The 18615-nt window shown below is 37.4% G+C and overlaps 1 protein-coding gene and 1 long non-coding RNA gene across 4 annotated transcripts in view; one reads left to right on the top strand and one right to left on the bottom strand.

Annotated features, from left to right (window-relative positions):
- Positions 1-18615, top strand: part of CSMD3 (CUB and Sushi multiple domains 3) — a 725287-nt gene that overhangs the window by 185514 nt on the left and 521158 nt on the right. For all 3 annotated transcript variants that reach the window (XM_055800728.1, XM_055800729.1, XM_027777765.2), the window contains exon 5: positions 15925-16132. In XM_055800728.1, the coding sequence (XP_055656703.1) occupies positions 15925-16132 (208 nt within the window). The remainder of the gene's footprint in view (positions 1-15924; positions 16133-18615) is intronic.
- Positions 5888-7882, bottom strand: LOC129784214 (uncharacterized). Its single transcript, XR_008746672.1, has 3 exons — positions 7760-7882; positions 7022-7105; positions 5888-6394 (listed from the first exon to the last, which is right to left on the bottom strand). It is a non-coding gene; the product is annotated as an uncharacterized LOC129784214 (long non-coding RNA).

Here is an 18615-nt window from a genome sequence, read left to right on the forward strand (position 1 = left end):
TAATGCACTGGGTTCTTATCATAAATCAGAATGGCTCTGAAGATGCCATTATGACCTGTTGAGTAAATGATGTGTGAAATAAGAAGGATGTATATGTTTCAAAATGGCTTACAGAAGGGTTGGTTCTGTTAACTTCCCAGTGAACAAGATGAGGCTGAACAGCCTGTAGGTCCCTGACATGCCCCTCTTGGCCTTCTTGAAGGTAGGAGTGACTTATACTTTCTTCCAGTCTTCAGGAACCCCATACAGTCACCACAGCCTTTCAGTGATCATCAACAGTGGTGTTGCAGTGACATTGGCCAGCTCGTGGATGCATCCCACCAGATCCTGTAGACTTATGTATGTCCAGTTTGTCTAAATGTTCCCTAGATTGATCCTCTACCACTGAGGTTAATTCTTGCTTGCTCCAGACTTTCCCACTGGTCTGGAATTCCTGAAGGCAATTTTTACTGAGGCAAAAAAAGGCATTGAGTACTTTGGCCTCTTCCATGCCCTTTGTCACAAAGACCCCTGCCCCATTAGCAGAAGCCTCATATTTTCCCTAATCCTCCTTTTGCTGCTGATAGACCTGTAGAAGGTATAACACACTTGTGTTTGGAATTTTTGATAAGTGCACTCTATCAAACTTGTGGATTGTTTGTGATCTCTGTGTGATCTCAGGGTAGTGCAAGTCCCTAAGTGGACCAGGGCCTGCAAATGCAAGGCTTCTTTCAGTTGTTTGAAGAAGGCTTCATCTAGTTCTTCCCCCATCATCTCCTCTTCATGATTCCTACTTCAAAGCTGTTCTCACCAGGTTGGCCAGCCTGTTGGCAAAGATACTTTTGCCTCAGCTCTTGGATCCTATCTCTTCCAAGCACTTCTTAATCCTCAGAGATGGTCTTATTGCAATAAAAGCTGATTGTCCACATCTGCTCTGTAACCACATGTTGACCAACAGGATATATTCACTCCCCTTCATGCACTTTCCCCTTACTGGCAGCACTGAGAAAAAAAAAAACAACCACCTGAGCCCCCACTCAGCCCTTGACTCTCACCCAAGGGTTGTGTAGCCATGCTTGGTATTTTCCAGGTAGTGCCCACAGGAAAGAGCAGCAGGAGTCCTCAGGCCAGAGAAACCTCAGCAGCACCTGGGGTCTGAGCCCCTGGAAAACATCAACCCTCCCTAGATGACAGGTCAGAAGGTGGAGGCCTGCATCTCCTGCAACAGGGATTCTTCCCAATACTGTCATTTCCCACTTCCTCCTGGTTCTGCTGCAGAGCTCAGGCTCAGCTGGCTCGAGTGCTTTGTTGACACAGGTCTCAGCCCCTCATCTGCTACCAGGGCACTGATCTACTCTGATGCTGCAGTGCTGCAGGAGGAGCAGGAGTTGTCCTCTTGGTGTCAGAAGTCCCAAGCCTCCAGCCTCTATCATCATGGCGTCTCCATCTCCTGCAGTACTGAAAAGGTAGTGGTAGCAGCAAAGTTAGTGAGGTTTCTCTGCATTCATTAGGTAATTTGGACTATTATCTACCATTAAATCACTAATCAGGTGAAAAATAATTTGTTGTCTGCATATACATTGTGTGTTCCTTTTCATCCAAAAGAAGATTTTGAGTGTAACAATAAATTCGTCTGGTAGTAGGATGAGGTATGAGTGGCAGAGGCATTTGGGTACAGGAAGGAGATATATTTGATTTCTACTTGAAAAACTTTGTACATCCCTCAAGCAGAACACTGAAACTCTTATTTCTAAATGATTCTGTGGTGTAAAAATCTTTTCCTTCAAATTCTCATTTTAGTTTTCCAAATTTGAACATGTCTGTGAACTTTTCAAATGCAAGCAGACTTAATGTAAGTTTGATAAATTTTGGCAAACAAGGTAACAGAGCTGCCAAAGCAGTCGTCATAAATTGGCTGAGAAAATGTCTTCAGAAGAGGTTAAGTCCTGTTTTTCTCTTCTGGCAAAGCAGTAGTCACAGATCACATTCAGAAGTGCTGAATTTTAAGGTCTCTGCATAATTAAGCAACTACAAAAATCTTGACTCTGAAATCTTGAAAACATTTTGTCATCCTTAGGCATTTTGTGCTAGGATAAAAGGCAGATTCTTTTAGATATGTAATGTTACAGGAGTAAAGAGATCACAAATGTGCCACACAAATTGTGTTTCCTGTTTGCACAGTGCTTGGTAAGAGTACACTTTGTTGTTTAGCTGTTTTATAAACCTGAGCATATGGAATTGTAAATTTTAGAAATATATTTTGATGAACATTTGCATTTTTTCTTCAGTTATAAAAGCAAATTATTTTAAGCTTCATGCTCCTTGTAATCCAGTTGCCATGAGGTCAGAAGGTTCAAAGGACTAGACAATGGAAATTATGACAGACTTTTATCCCACTAAGGTCCTATACCGAATGTAATGTAGAAAATTAGTAATAGTTGTTTGCATGGTGGTTTAAGTAAAAAAGATTCAAGTGGTCTCATTCCACAGTTCTTATAGCAAAGATAAAAATGATTGAAGATGTATGCACTGCAATCCTTTCTGCATTAGATGGTATGAAACTTCAAGTCACTTGCTCTGAGGAAAAAAATACAGTTTTAAATATGAGGCCAAGACAGCTGGAAATAAAACAAATGGAAGTATTGGGTTTTTTTCTCTAAACTTGTTCTAGATATTCTACTAGAATATGTGCAGGCAAGTTTAAAAAATAGTATATCACTTCAGAGAATACAAGCTCCTCTTTTTGGTTTTTTTTCAATCTGTTTGGTCACTGTTGTTCTTTCCTATCTCTAAGCTATCATAGAAATAAGAGAACTTATTTTAGGACACAAAGAGGTTATCAAATCCAACACACCTTTCAAATCTGACTTTAAAAGCAGATATATTTGCTTAGGGTCTTGTTCATCACTTTTGAAAATCTCCAGGAATGGAAATTCCACAACCTCTCCAGGTAAATTGGTATCACAATCATCCTCTCAAATAGCATTTTTTTTTAAATTATTCTTGATGTCTAAATAGAATAGCCTAATTTACAATTCGTGACCATTGCCTCTTGCCTTTTTGCTGTGCGCCCTAGAACAATGTTTGACTCCTAGATTTTCCATAGCCTCCTTTTAGGTAGTCAAAGATTGGATGTTCTACCCAAACATGTAAAAATTATTGAAATCTTTTAAACCATATTTTCTTTACTGTACATTTAAGCATATTTTTCTTTCTGAATCTGCTTCCCAAATACTGTAACTCTTACGAATGAGATTTAAAATAAAGAAGTTTTTGGTGCAAGTATAAGAAACATCCTTTATAGCAGTATCTCATAAACACTTCTTTGAAGACACATTTTTACACTTGGGATTATGAAGAGGAAGCATACCTTGCATATAACTTATACCACAAATTTATTGCTAGTATAATGTAAATGTTAGAGTTTAATCATGATTAGTCTGATCTATGTGTTTCAGAAAAGAGAAGAATAATAATGAACATAGAATTGTTGTACAATGGCCTGAATATGTCAGTGCCCACAATGAAATAACCCTGCAAACAAACCTTACAACTCAGAAATTTCAGTGTCACTGAGTCAGCTAAGGATTTGGTCCCACCTTATAGCTTTAGTTGCAGATTAGATAAAGAAATCATACAGTACCTATTGTTCAGGTCTTGACACATCCAATTTTGTCCCATAACAGTGTTGAAACAGACACATTTTATTGTCCATTCAGAGTTTTAGACTCTTCATCAAGATGTACATAGATATGAATGGGGCTGACTAAGGTAGGAGTACAGCTGTCGTAGGTTTCCTTTACAGGTCACTACAGAAAAGAAGATACTTCCAGTGGATAACCCTCATATAGTATGTAGTGAGACATTTCAGATTTTGTTCTTATCTCTAAATCCAAAGGAAGTATGAAGTGATTGTTCATAGCTTAAGTGTCTGTGTTAGGTAGAGGCATGATTTGGACCTAAGATAGTAAGGTTTTATGAAGACATGTACCTTTCTGTGGCTAAAGCTGGTTTGTTTGTTGGAGGTTTGGTGGGGTTTTTTGTTTGTTTGTTTGTTTTTTGCTTTTGCATATCTCGGTGGTGTAAGCGGTTCATGCTTTAAGATGTTTTAATGCTTTTTTTTTTTTTGAGGTAAGTCACATAAAAACAACTCATAAGATTTAAGAGCTGTCAGGCAACAACTCTTAAGATTAAAATGTATCCATCACACAGTGTTGTCATATATTTCTGTCTATTATATATTCAGGGATTTTTGAGAAATGATAAATTTTCTAACAGGAACATCTCAACTGAACTGTAATTGATTTTTCCAACCAAACAATAAATTCTGCAAAATTCTATTCAGGTATTATTAATAAATGAATTTTAAACTGGAAAATTAGTAACATGATGTACCTGATAATGAAATAGACATTAGTAATTTTTATGATACAAATCAAGAGACATTTAAAAGTCTATTGTTTTATTGAAATTTCAATTTTGAGTTCATGTTACTATTTTATTAAAACACTAACAAAAATACCTATGCTTTGTTGGGTCTGATCAAAAAAGTCTGATTTTCCCCCCTAATCTAGCTAAATTGGTAATATTTGTCAAAATGGAATTCAGAAATTGAAATATTTAAATATTTATTTAAATATATGGTTTTTTTTCAGAAGCATAGCTTTTGAGGTGGCAAGGAGGAACTTCAACTGGGGATGAAGCACTAACAGATTTTAAAGCAGTCTTTAAAAGCAGAAGTGATCTGTACTAAAGAAGTTCAAGGAGGGAGTTTGAGCCGCATTCAAATCTCTGAAATTGTGTTTAAAGACCTCTCTGGGCCATCTGTTCCACTTCTTGACACTCTTTATCGTGAAAATGTTACTCCTTATATGCACTGTGAGCATCCCGTCAGATCCATTGCCTCTTGTTCTCCATGCACCACAGCAAATAACTTGCCTCTGTCATCTCAATAGGCTCTCCATAGGCACTGTGGGTACTGTTAGGTTAGGCCTCCATAAGCTGCCTCATCTCTGGGTTGAGCTAGCCCTGTTCCTTCAGTCTCCCCAGCACTCCAGTCCCAACAATCCTGGTGAACCTTTGTTGAATTCACTGCAGCATATCCATGTCTTGTTTGACTTTTTTTTTTACTTTTTTTTTTGGGGGGGGGGGCGGGGGGGAGCAGTGGGGCAGGGCAGGGAGGTGGTTGCACAAAATTGTATGCTGTATTCTAGAAGCTATCAAAACCAAACTTGTAACAGAATTTAAGAAAGCATTTGAAAACAGATCTCCCCCCATGACTCTGAAGCCCACATACTTCTCATCAGCCTGCTCCCACTTCAGAAAAATGTTAGCAGTTTCTTGGACTGAAACTCTTCAGAACCCAGACAAGTTTTTATATTCCACCCTCTGCTATGTCTGTACGCTGTACATCCCTATATTATCTTCACCTGTGTGGTGGGTTGACCTTGGCTGGCTGCCAGCTGCCCACCAAGCTGCTCTCTCAGTCCCTCTCCTCAACAGGGCCACAAGAGACTACAGATGGAAAAGCTTATGGGTTGAGATACAGGCAAGAAGATCAATTACCAATTACCATCACAGACAGATTGGACTTGGGGAAGTTTAATTTAATTTATTGCCAATTAAAAATAGGGTATGATAGTGAGAAACAAAGACAAAATTACAACACCTTTCCCAGTAATTGAGTGTGGCTCAATTACAGGTGTTTGAATAGTTTCTTTGTGGTTCAGAGGCAAAACTGCAAAACCAGGTGTAAAAATCAGCCATTGCTAAACACATACTTTAGCATAGTTTCTTTAGTGAGAAATGGAAAGAAAAAAAAAAAAAAAGAGGTATTACATGCTGGTCTAAGACTGGAGTGAGGTTCTGCTTATATTCTCGGGAACAGAACTAAAACTCAAAAAGGAGCCAAGAGCCAAGGAACTTTATTTGCCCAACAACAGGTTTGCAAATGCAAAGGAGAGAGCGAGAGATAAAGAGAGAAAGGAAGGAAAGAATGAAAGACTTCACAGCAATAGCTACCACCCCAGAGCTGCAGCGTCCCAGTCAGTCTGATCCATTTCCAAGTGTGGTGGGGGAACATTCCATCCGATGTTGGTTGGTTCCATTGTTTTATACGATTGTCACAAGCTGTTCTGCTTAACCACACCTTCCACCCGGCAGTGGTGTGTGTGTCCAATACCGTCAGGTGGTCTTCAGAGGTCTCCAGACCCCTTGATCCTCGATTGGGTCTGGGTGCATGCGCAGGGGTTTGATGAAGTTTCTCAGGATTAGCTCCCTCTGTTGCTCCATGGTGTCAGTTGGTGGGTTTGCTGCCTTAACAGTGTTGAGATAAACCTCTGCTGTGGTAGTGGTGTTGGCTTCCTGCCCTGACAATGTTGATATAAACATTTGCTGCGGTGATGGTGCTGGCTTCCTGCCATAGATAAACATTTGCTGTGGTGATGGTGTTTGGTGTAAGTTTCCTGCCATAGCAATGTTAAAAAAAACATCTGCTGTGGTGATGGTGGTTCTCACCGACTCAAGTCTCTTACAGGAGGAGATCCCTAACAATTTCTAAAATCTCATATGATATGTTGTTGATCATCTCTCATGTTTGGCGTGTTTGGTTTAAAAACAATACAGATTTTAATGACAAAATTACATTTCAAAACCATAGTAAAAAAACCTTTTACTTTGCAGTTATTTAAAATAATTAGAAAGAAAAATAATTTAATTTCAAATTGGTTAATTTAAATATTCACTTTTAGATCTTATTTTTCTTTTCTTTGCCTAAACAACTAAAGTAATTTCTGCTTTCCTCTGTATTCTATTTCTAATGAATTTACTCTTAAGCCCTCTGCCCCTCAGCAACTCACACAGTAAACATCAGACTTGAGAACTATAAAATCCGGATTAATGTCTTAATTCAACACTGCAGAACTGCTAATCTTTATTGTTTCACAAAGCAATTGGAAATAGTTTGATCAGCAAGAAAACTTTTTAATTTCTTCCCTTGTGCTCACACAAGGAAGGCTTGTCCAAATATATTCATTTAAATTACCTTGCATTGTTTGTAAGCAATCAAAGCACCAATGCCTCCCCAAGGTTCATTTTCATGTGAGAAAAGGTGTATTTCATTCTCTTGCTGGAAAACAGCAGTAAAGGAAAAGTTGGCTGATGTACGGACTGGCAGGTTATCTTACTTTGTTAAACACGTTTGTGAGTTACTCCATCAAATTTCAAGTCCTACTCCAGAATTTTTTAAAAAATGAACCAGCTATATACATTTTTAACTAAACAACTTCTGATGTTTTCCAAATACATAGGCAAGAATTCAGCAGACCACACACTTTTCACGTTTTGTTGTAAAACCTGCACAAACTATTGGCTTTATGTGCCAAGATTTTTCCAATGTTAAAATTCTTCCTTCTTTACAGATAAAATAATAAATGAGTTTACTGTGTGGTGTTTACTACAAAGGTACTTTTCCTATCGGCAACACTTCAGAAGAGCCCAACTCCTCCAACCACACCCACATCGCTTCCCTGAGGGAAAACAGCCAGCCCCGAGGATCTCGCTGGACTATGTCGCCAATTAACAGAAACATTGAGTTACCGGTTCAGGATTTGCGAAACAAAAGAAGACCAAAAAAAAAAAAAAAAAAAAAAAAAAAAAAAAAAAATTAAACACTTTGAGAAAAAAACCTTCCACCCCTTTTACCCGCCTCAACTTCGCCCCAGATCCCGCCTCCCCCCCACCCCGGTCCCCCAGCGCCCTGCCCCCTCCTGCCGCACCTCACCTCACTCGCCCCGCCAGCGACCTGCCGCGCGCAGGGGCGCGTGAGGTGGCGGCGGCAAACGGCCTCTTTCGCCCTCCTTCTAGCCCCGCTCCTGTCCTTTGTCCAGGCATGGGTTCCTCCAGGGGCCCCTCTCTTCTATACGGCCTCCAGCGCATCCGCACGTGCACCTATAGGTTTCCTGCTGTGCTCCCCCACGTGCCTCCCGCCCCCGCCGGCGGCTCCTCGGTGGCGGCTCCTCGGTGGCGGCCGCGCGGCCCGGCGGTGGCCATGTCCCTGGCTGCCGAGCTGAGTGCGCCCAGCACTGGGCGCTTCGCGGCGTCCCCTCACACGGGTCACCCCGGCGGCTCCCCTGCCGGTTTTGCCCCAGTACGGGGACTCCAGCTAGGCACAAGTTCCGTGGGTCTTGGTAGTAATTTCCTTATGGCATAGCTCGTTTTTGTGGATTTATCTCAAAAAAGGCAGGCTCGGAGACAATTTATTCCTTGTAACTTCTGCTAGAGCACCATTTTAAGCTCCCAAGCTTCCTCACGTTTTTAGCCACAGATGCTATAATGTGATTTTTTTTTTTTGCTGGCTGTCAAATCTGTATAAATTTTACAGCTAAACTGAGCATACAAATGAAGTATTTGAGGATGTGAATAATGTAGATTTATAATCATCCTTGGGTTTATTTGGAATTTTAAATCTGTGAGTTTTACGAATTGCAACACAAAGCCATAGAAAATAAGACTTCCATATGTCCTCTAGAAATGTTTTATGGCCCTCTCCTCAAAAGCTGGGTGAAATTTACATGTCCTTAATGTCAAATCTGTGAAGCTATCCTTAAAGATTTTCACTTTGATGGATGCTTTGCAACCATTTAATTTACATTTCTGAAAGCTGCAAGGTTAGTTTGTGCATAAATTACGAGGAAAAGCTAACATTTATTATTGCAGGTTTATAGAAAAAGCCAACATATAAATGTTTCTCAGAAATTACATATATCTTTTGTTATATTTGGACTTTTTAGAATGTCTCAATATTACATGAAAATTAATATGCATTATACTACATACGCTGTTCTCTATACTTTAAAGACCCATTCATTTATTCTCTGAGCATTAGATTATTGAGACTCAGTTTAAACTAGTTGGGTAACTAATTTTTATTTAGTGGGGCAAGAGCACCATTGGCAAGAAGCTTGCTAACTTAGCGAGGAGGTCTTTAACCTGGGTTTATTGGGGTTGGTGACAAAAGCTTGCAGGTTTTTGGGGAGCAGGGGACGGGGGAAGCATGCACCAGGCAGGGCAATGAGGGATTGCACTCTTTTTTTGAGGAAGTGGGATGACCAGAGACCCATCTCAAGTGCCTGTACACAAACACATGTAGCATGGGGAACAGGAACTGTAAATTCATATGTAATTGCAAGATCAGTAACATTGTCAAAATCACAGAGTCAGAACAGCTGGCGCTGCTGGAGTCCTACAACAGACACACAGATCCTCAAAGAAAGGTGGGTTGGAAACAGGGAAGTGTGGTTTGTGCAAAGGAGGGAGCAGAGGGAACTCTGCTAGAAAATGGCATTGCCTATGAGCTTCTTAAAGATATTTTTGTATGTAACCTATTATTGTGTTCATTTGCAAATTTCATAATCAGATTATTACACTACAGACTTTAAAACTGAGCTTAATTTTCTAAGGGGCTTTCCACTTCAGCTTATATAGTTTCCTTTCTGCTGCTCACCTGTAGCACAGTCAATGAAGAAACTTAATAAGAAACACATTCTAAGCTGGTTTTTGTGAAAGCAGTATAGGATGTGCAGAAAAGTGCAAATCTGTAGTGTATATAAGAGCATTGGATTAAGCACTGGTCAAGTGTGACATTGGAAATTTGTGGAAGTTGCTGAAGGATGAACCAGCAAATTCAGACTTGTGGAAAATTAAGTTCAAAACGTGTTATGAAGCTGCTTCTCAATGCTGTGTTCTGTAAAAACAGTCTGAGTGTATAAACATACAGACCTATAAAGGGGAAAACACTAAGCATAAAATGCTAGTAGCAATGATACTCAAGCCAAGATAATTCTGAGCTTCATAAAAAAATAATCAGAAAATAATTCCACATAATTGTTATAGACATATGTTAAAACATTCATAATGCATGCCTATTGAAAACTTAAAAGTACCTCCCTAAGCAGTGATCAGTGGGGCTGCTATCTAGGTGAGATTATTTTTCATTTACTTATTTATTTTATTTTATTTTATTTAGCGCTAACCTCTGACAAACTTTCAGAAGTAACAAAAAGAGACAAGGTTCTGGGGAAGGAAAGTACGTTCTGGTTCAGAAATGTTTGTGTAACTCAAGTTATAGTTAAGATAGTGTGTTGCCTCTTTTAATTGACAATATTTTGCTTTCTTATGCCAAGTTACTGCCTGGAGATAATCTCATATTCTTTACCCTTTACTTTGAATATGAAGTTAATTGATTAAAATTCTTATTTAGAAAACACTGGAATTTTATAAAAACTTTTTTTTTTTTCCTGTCAGAATTGAGATTACAACTAAAGTGTTGTGGTTTTGTAAAAATATCAGAAAGTATTAGCTGTGTAATTAATTTCCATTTCCATTCTACTTTATTGCATCAAATAATCATGAGCTGTTTTGGAAGGATATAAACCAAAATACCTTTCATTGAGAAACATCTGAAAATACTTAGAGTTATGCTTCACATTCCACATAATTATTTTATGCATGTAAGTGGTCTATTTTTAATGTAAGTTAAATATGGGGTGATAGAATACAGAATGACATTTTTCAGGATCCCTGTTTTCTTCAGTTTTCGTCTAACTCTTAGCAGTTAGATACCATTATTTAAGGCAGCAGTTGACTCAAATAAAATTCTGTAGATGGTTAAAATTTGTGTAGACATATACCTATACCTCTGTGCATGCATTTGCTATGCAGAAACAGGTAAAGTAGTTTTTCACATCACTAGTGGAATCAGTAGTTAGTATTATGTGTTTACCTATGTTGAATACTTTTGAAGAGCACTGGAGTTTCTCAAAGAATTGATAGCTTTCTAATGTAAAAATCTTTCCTGATATTCAGCTGAAATGTAGTTATTAATATGTATATTTAAGAACAATAATTAATATGACTGTAAAATGCTTTAAAGGGGCTGATAGAATGCGGATTCCTTTAGATTGCTCAGATAATTTGTGTGAAATAAGACTGCCTAAAATTTGAAAGAGCAGACAACCGTATGTCTGGGGTTGTACCTGAACTACACTGTGTAACTAATGATCAAGATATAGAGGAATTACTGCAGATCCTCTTAGCTTTTCTTTAAAATTAGTTCAGCTTGCTCAGAACCTTTATTGGCTATTGTAATGATCATTGTCTAAACTTTGAAAGTTGGTATGCTTTTTTTCCTCGTGTTGTTTTCAAGAACAGATAATGGATGTCTATTACTCTGTGATGAATTAAGCACTTAAGTTTAACTGTTTGTTACACTGTAAATATCTAGATAGATAAAATTACGCAATACATTGTGTGCCAGATTAAAGCTTGATCAATCATGCATTCTTATTGAATTCTCATTGCAAACCATGAATTTGAAGGCCTATAAATCACTAATAATATTGCCTGTCTTTGATCATCTATCTTATTGAAAAGTACAGTTCAATATTTATGTTACTTTATTGCAAATATCATTGAAACCTACAAGAATAAGCAGAAAATCAAATTTAAATAAGCCAACTTAGAGAAACGTATTTTTAAAATTTATTATGAAAAGGGAACAGTGAACAGTAAACCAGGAAGATGGTTAGAAAATAAAATACAAAATTTAATTAAATTAATTTTCACCAGAAATCATTTAAATGCATACTCATTTCACATTATTTTTTGCAAGTATTTAGCCATATTTTTTTTAAAAAAGCTGCACGTACCTATTTATATAAATAAAAACTAGTCTATGCCCACAAAAAGCAAAAAAAACCCCAAACCCTCAAAAGCTTTGTACTGCCATAATTATCACTTACATCATAATATCAGTGATACTCCCTCTGCACAAAAACCCTTATGCATATTCAGATATAGATCTTAATTTGAATTCATAATACTTTGAAAAGCTTTTCTAAGCCAAGTCCCCACCTTGCATATTTCTTTGAAAAATCTTCCCCTTTCAGCATTAGGTTAAGATCAGAAAAGTATGTTTGGAAAAACGACATCATGGCAGTATGCATATATTTTGCATTTATGCCTTTGTATCATATTTGCAAGTTTGTGGATTAGGTAAATTTTCCCAGTACATGACAGAATAAATTAAATTTGAAAATATGGGGTAGGAATTTTAAAAGTAGATTTTTTTTTTAGGTGTCATCAATGGTACCTATGTATGTGTAATTGCGTATTTATTATCAGATTCTATCAAGTCTTAACCAAAGTATTGTCTTCTTACCATTCCTGTTAATGTTTTCCTCCATATTTGATAACTGGAAATTAAAAGAACAGGGACAGATACACAACTCTTTCAAGCATTTAGGTGCTTAACTGCTGTTTAGGTATTACATTTTGATTGCAGGGATTGGAGTGTGAGACACGTAAGTATCTTCGAGGACTCCTCCTTCAGTGGTTTGACAGAGGCAATTCAGAAAGTTGTGGAAAGGCAGTGAGAGGGGTTCTCAGGGCTCTATATAGAAATCACTGCAAGGAGTATCTTTCCTCTCTTTCTTCCTTGTTCACCTATCATTATTGGACTTGTTGCAGACTGATGAAGATGGGCTACTGTTAGTCTTCATAAATTTCTCTTACAAATAAGTTATTCTTTTGTTTGTAATGTTTCATAACTGACACCTAAACAATTATGCTGCAATATGAGGGAAACACAGGTGCCAAAAGCAGATTGCACAGAAACAATTATTACATTTTCTTTTATTTGTCAGGGGTTTATGCACTATAAAGTCAGTGGCAGAACTGCGGTCAACTTCAGTGTTTGTCAATTTACTTGAAGACCAATTCTTTTTTCCAGTGGTTTCACAACTTAAGGCACCAAACATTTTCATGGGGGTTAATGTTTGGTAGCTTTCTCCTGGATGTGAGCTTTTACCTGTGAGGATCTGACTGCAAGACTGAAATAAAATAAATCACAAGCAAATGATAATGTATGCGGAGGAATATAGAAACACAGTACATTAATTCTGTTATTTATTGGGCTAATGCTTGCATTACAGAGGCTACAATGATATCTGGTGTGCTTTTGGTTATATTTACAGCACTTAAATGTAGTTAGTATTAAATTTATTTGTAGCAAATTTGCTACATTAATCAGAACAAAATAACTGATGATTTCTGTGAGCCATTTTGCTGATGGTAGCAAAACTACATTTTGGCAAAAATCTCTAAACAGATGTGGTTCAGAATAGCAGACATGCTCGTTGACACAGCTTGTGTTTTAAAACACGGTCAGTCTATTCTTTTAAGCATTGGTAGACTTTAGCAACATTTTTAGTGAACTTTTTTTTATATTGCTAGGAATTAGGATACCTTTCTCTGTAATTCCTTGGTGAAAAGGAAAAAAGTTCTGTATTTTCCAAAAGCATTTCTATTTTGGGTCTGAAAAAACTAATCCAAAGTCTTCAGTCTTGCACAATACACCTAGTTTTCTGCTTTTAATTTGTTACATGAGCAGAAAAACTATGTCACATGCCACTCTGTCTTTCCAGTTTGCATAAGCTTCAGTAATTTAGCTATGGAAATTTACCTATAAGAACTTTTTTCAGATCAGTACTTGATAAAACCTATTTCAACCAATATTTAAAAATCAATATACAGATCTTTCAAAATCCTTGAACCAGTGTGTTACACATTGTTTTAATGGACATTTTACTTCTGTGAACTTACATATAAAAATTATTCTCCTGATTGTCCTCAGTGCATGAAAACAAAACTGTATTATTGCCTTTTAGAATATTTTTTTATTCCTTTCACTGTAAAGGACCTGAACCTGTGATGTGATGAGGTTCCTAAGTTTCATTGTATTTATTGGATGCTAAGTACACTGGCTAATTAGTAAGATTAAATCCGAGATGTGTTTTTACTATAATTTTTCAATGTGGTCATACAATAATTTAGCAGAAATTTTAAGAGAGAAAACCTGATATTTTAAACTCCTAAACTACTGTAATTAATTTAAAAGTGAAATGTGTGCCAGAATTCTTTAAAGCTTTTGTTCTATCGTGTTATACTCCTTAATTTATTACTATTATATTTTTTCTCCTTGTTAATTTTTCAGCAATATTTACTGGGGTTTCAGTCTTTCAAAACTTTCTAGGGCAAGTTTTATTCATATAAGCACTCTAATTAAGCAGAACTAAGAATTGCTTTTCAGGGACCCTTCAGACATTTGGGAAATAAAGTATATAAGTGATGCGATATGGTATTTCTATCTACTAACATGGTATTTTTGTGTAAGTATTTGAAAGGTATTTCCATTTCTGAAAGTAACAGCACTACATTCAAAATCAATTTTATTAGCTCACAGAAAAATTTTTGACATATCCTCAAAACAATTTTTATTAGATATATGTATTGTTAGGATAGAAGATATACAACATCAGTCACTAGAGATTTTTTTAATCTTAGAATTAGTTCTGTTGGTGTTAGAACCGATGTGGTAAATATGCAATATTTATCTAGTTTATTCGGGATCAGATTTATGTTAGAAAATAAAGCATTATTGTGTCAGATCCAAATACTGTGTGACCAGGTTACTTTAGATATGACACATGCAGAGAATGTAATGTTTGGTATCAAATGTACTTATTTCAAGATGGTTGATGTTGCACAGGATTTTTAATTTAGCATAGTGATAGAAAATATATTGCATAACATCACAAATACAGGTTACACCTAGCAAAATATATAGTTGTTGCAGTATACAGTTTTATCATAATACCAATGTGATTCCCGTTACAGGTATCTATAATATGGTCACCATCACAACACTGGGCATCCCCAATCATGGGAAAGAATAGAAAGGTTGAAGCCAGCTCAAGCTGTCTTTTTGAAAGTTTTTGGGTTGTGTGTGTGTGTGTGTGTGTGTGTGTGTGTGCGCGCGTGTGCGCGTGCGTGCGTGTGCGTGTGTATGTGTGTGTCTAGTTTTTATACTCTGTGTTGGGCTGAGTCAAATATTCTTTCCTCCCATGCTGGTCTGGCTAGGTCAGGCAGATATTCATGCTCTAAATGTACTGAGGGAGAAATACTTGCACTAGCAGTTAAGTCAACTGTTGATAGCTGTTTACCTAAAACAAAGGGCATCCTCGGGTCCTCTTTGTATTGAGATAGAAGTCAATCTTTGCAATATCTGTGCTCAGTCATGCCCTGCATTATTCCCTAAACTTTATGGTCACATCTCCTTCCTCTGAGTCTTCTATTTTAGGAGTTTATTCGTGTATTCACAACCAGTAAATAATTGGTTGTGATAATTGGTCAAATGATTTCACAATTATTCACATATTGTGAAAAACTTATTGTTATGGTTGAATTTGAAATACTTGATCTATTAAAACTTACATTAAAATTACTGTGATGTAAACATCTTAACTGCGAAAGTGTCTTCCATCTGACATTTGGGAAATCACCCATGAATGGCTTTGGTTTGAAAACTGATCATTTGTTTGAAAATTGCGAAAAGATTTGTTGGAGGAGAGACTTAAACATCACTACATGTTGACAAAAATGAAATATGATAATACATTTAGCATAAGATGGGTAGGAGTCTCATGCTTCTTTTCTCAGTATAATGTGGCTGCTGCACATCATATGTCAGACTGCATATGATAGGGATTAAACTCAACTCACTTTATGAAAATGTTTTTGGTTAAAGCAAAAGAGGAAATAATGACATTTTTGCATGCTATTGTAAAGTGAGTGAAACAATGCTAATCAAAATAATAAAGAGTAGATTGAAAAAGTATATGCCAGCACTAGTATAATAATTTTTAGATAACTGGAATCTGAAGCAATTGCTTATTAGCACCTTAACTTTGCAGCAGCATTCCAAGTCTAACGTGTTAAAAAACCTTAAGAAATCTTTCACCTAAAAGGTAGCAAATTCCTGTTCTCAACAAGAAAGTATACATTTCTAAGGGGTGATTTTATTGACAATTATGATTTTTTTTTTAACAGCTGAGGATGCATGTGGAGGAACCATGAGAGGATCCAGTGGTATCATCTCGAGCCCCAACTTCCCTAATGAATATCATAATAATGCGGATTGCACATGGACAGTTGTGGCAGAGCCTGGTGATACTATCTCACTCATATTTACAGATTTCCAAATGGAAGAAAAATATGATTATTTGGAAGTAGAAGGTTCTGAACCACCTACAATATGGTAAGTCAAATATTGCGATTTTAATATGGTAAAAAAACCCCAAAAGATGATGAAAAGACATTTTTTTTTACTTTTCCTTTTGTCAGTAGATAGTCAACAAAACAAAAAAAACAGTAACAGTTTTTACTATGGCATAAATGTTGATATTCTAATTGCAGCTGTAAAATAATTTCCAAATATACTCCAGGGATGTAACATTGAGATGAAAGGCACTGTCAACTCATTCACCTCACTGTCTGTAGGCCTAACGATTAAAATGTATAAAAAAATGTATATATTTAGAAACAGAATAGAATGGACTGTTGTACTGGTAAGGATTGGTGATGCCTTCAGGGAGTTTCATAATTTCAGAAAGTAAATTGTATAGAGTCCTTTCAGTGCAGAGTATTGGAAGTAGCATTGGTCACAGGTTCTCTCTGGAGTTTCTGTATTGCATGTGTGGTCCCATTAAATAATGTGCTGGGAGTATGACTGTTGTTACACTTATCTAGAAAATTTCCATCCTGATCTGTGAGATGCAACACCCGAGCTGAGTAGACAGAGCACTTTTTTGTTTTGATTTTATTCCAAATATACTACCTTTAGAGAGTATTTCTGTCATCTCAAAAGTGAGTTCATTACCCAGTGTGCAAAATCAAATACGAGATACTGCTTTTAATACCGAGTTGTGCAACTTCAGGTGTTAGGTGAAGTAGCACACGTTGATTGTTTCCATAATCAGATTTATATACAATTACGTGAATATTGATCTGTTAATTTTCAATCCTCTAGCACTGACGGAAGATAATCTACATAATGGTTACACAATCATATTGACTAACTATGCATGCTCATTGAGGGAGGGTCTCTTTGTAGACCAGGGTATCTGGTGTAGGGAGTGTGATTTTTGGTATTATAATTAAGGTAGTTTGCTTAAGGCCAACAAGTGTCAGATATATCTTAATTGCAAGAGTCCTGTGTTGCCAGCTTTCCAGGATGTAATTGTTCTTTAAAGTTGCCTTGTCCTAAACAGCAATTACTTCAGTTAATCATCCTTGATAGCTCTTTGCTTGGGACATTCTGAGTCAAAATATTGTGTACATTCACTTTCTTCAAGAATATCTGCAGATTGTTAAACAAAACCATATGTCCATATAGTATTTGTTTGTTAGTTTATACATTCTTGTTACAAAATTTGATAGTGTTTCTGTCTGGTTGTTTGTTGACTTGGTAGTAGTAACAGTATTTTTGCTAGGCTGGCTTCTGCAATTCTTGGTCTCAGTGCAGTTGCCTTATGTAGAACAAACAGAAGAAATAAAATAGTAAACAACTTCTTTCAAGATCAGTTTCAGTTAAGCAGAAAAACTGAATTATACATTCTGTGGTTTTCTGGCCTGGTATTTTTATGGTAACAGCATCACACTACTCCAGAAACATGTGAATATGACAAATCCTTGTATTTGTTATATTGCTTTAAATATACTATTGGTTCACAAAAAAGAGGACATATGCAAAACTATAAATAACAGTGATGCTCTGCAGTAAAATCTTAAGCTCTTAACTGGTTCATAAAGCATTATGAGGGTTCTGCACAACAGAGGCATGAACAACACCTGATACAACAGGTGGTTGCTAGCCACATTAAAGTCAATAGTAGTCTTGTTTTCTTATTTTCAATACAAAAACCCCAAACGTAGCATAGACCAGATAAACTAAATTGTTTTTCATGACTGGGGAAAATATGGGCCCACTGCTGAATGAGGTGGGTGCCCTGGTGAAGGGCACAGAGAAGGCAGAGTTACTGAATGCTTCTTTGCTTCAGTCTTTACTGCCAAGGCCAGTCCTCTGCGTTCCCAAACCCTGGAGGCAGGAGGGGAAGTCTTGAGAAAGGAAGGCTTTCCCCTGGTTGATGAGGATCACATTAGAGATCACTTAAGCAAATTTGACACCCACAAAACCATGGGCCTCAATGGGATGCAGCCACGAGTGCTGATGGAGCTGGCAGCTCTTATTGCCAAGCCACTTTCCATCATCTCTGAAAGGTCATGGAGAACAGGAGAGGTGTCTGAGGACTGGAGGAAAGCCAGTGTTGCTCCAGTCTTCAAAAAGGGCAAGAAGATGGACACAGGAAACTACAGGCTCGTCAGCCTGGAGGTCATCTCAAAGCATGTGGAGGAAAAAGGTCCTTAGGAAGAGTCAACATAGATTCACCAAGGGGAAATCATGCCTGACCAACCTGAGAGCCTTCTATGATGGGAAGACTGTCTAGGTAGACAAGGGGAGAGCAGTGGATGTCGTCTGCCTTGACCACAGCAAGGCTTTTGACACTGTCTCCCATAACACCCTCATAGGTCAGCTCAGGCAGTGTGGATTAGATGAGTGGACAGTGAGGTGGGCTGAAAACTGGCTGAATGGCAGCTCAGAGTTGTGATCAGTGGTGTGGAGTCTGTCAGGAGGCCTGTAGCTCGTGGTGTCCCCCAGGGGTCAGGACTGGGTCCAGTCCT

Source organism: Falco peregrinus, chromosome 3 (genome assembly GCF_023634155.1).
Source record: "Falco peregrinus isolate bFalPer1 chromosome 3, bFalPer1.pri, whole genome shotgun sequence".
Lineage (NCBI taxonomy): Eukaryota > Metazoa > Chordata > Aves > Falconiformes > Falconidae > Falco > Falco peregrinus.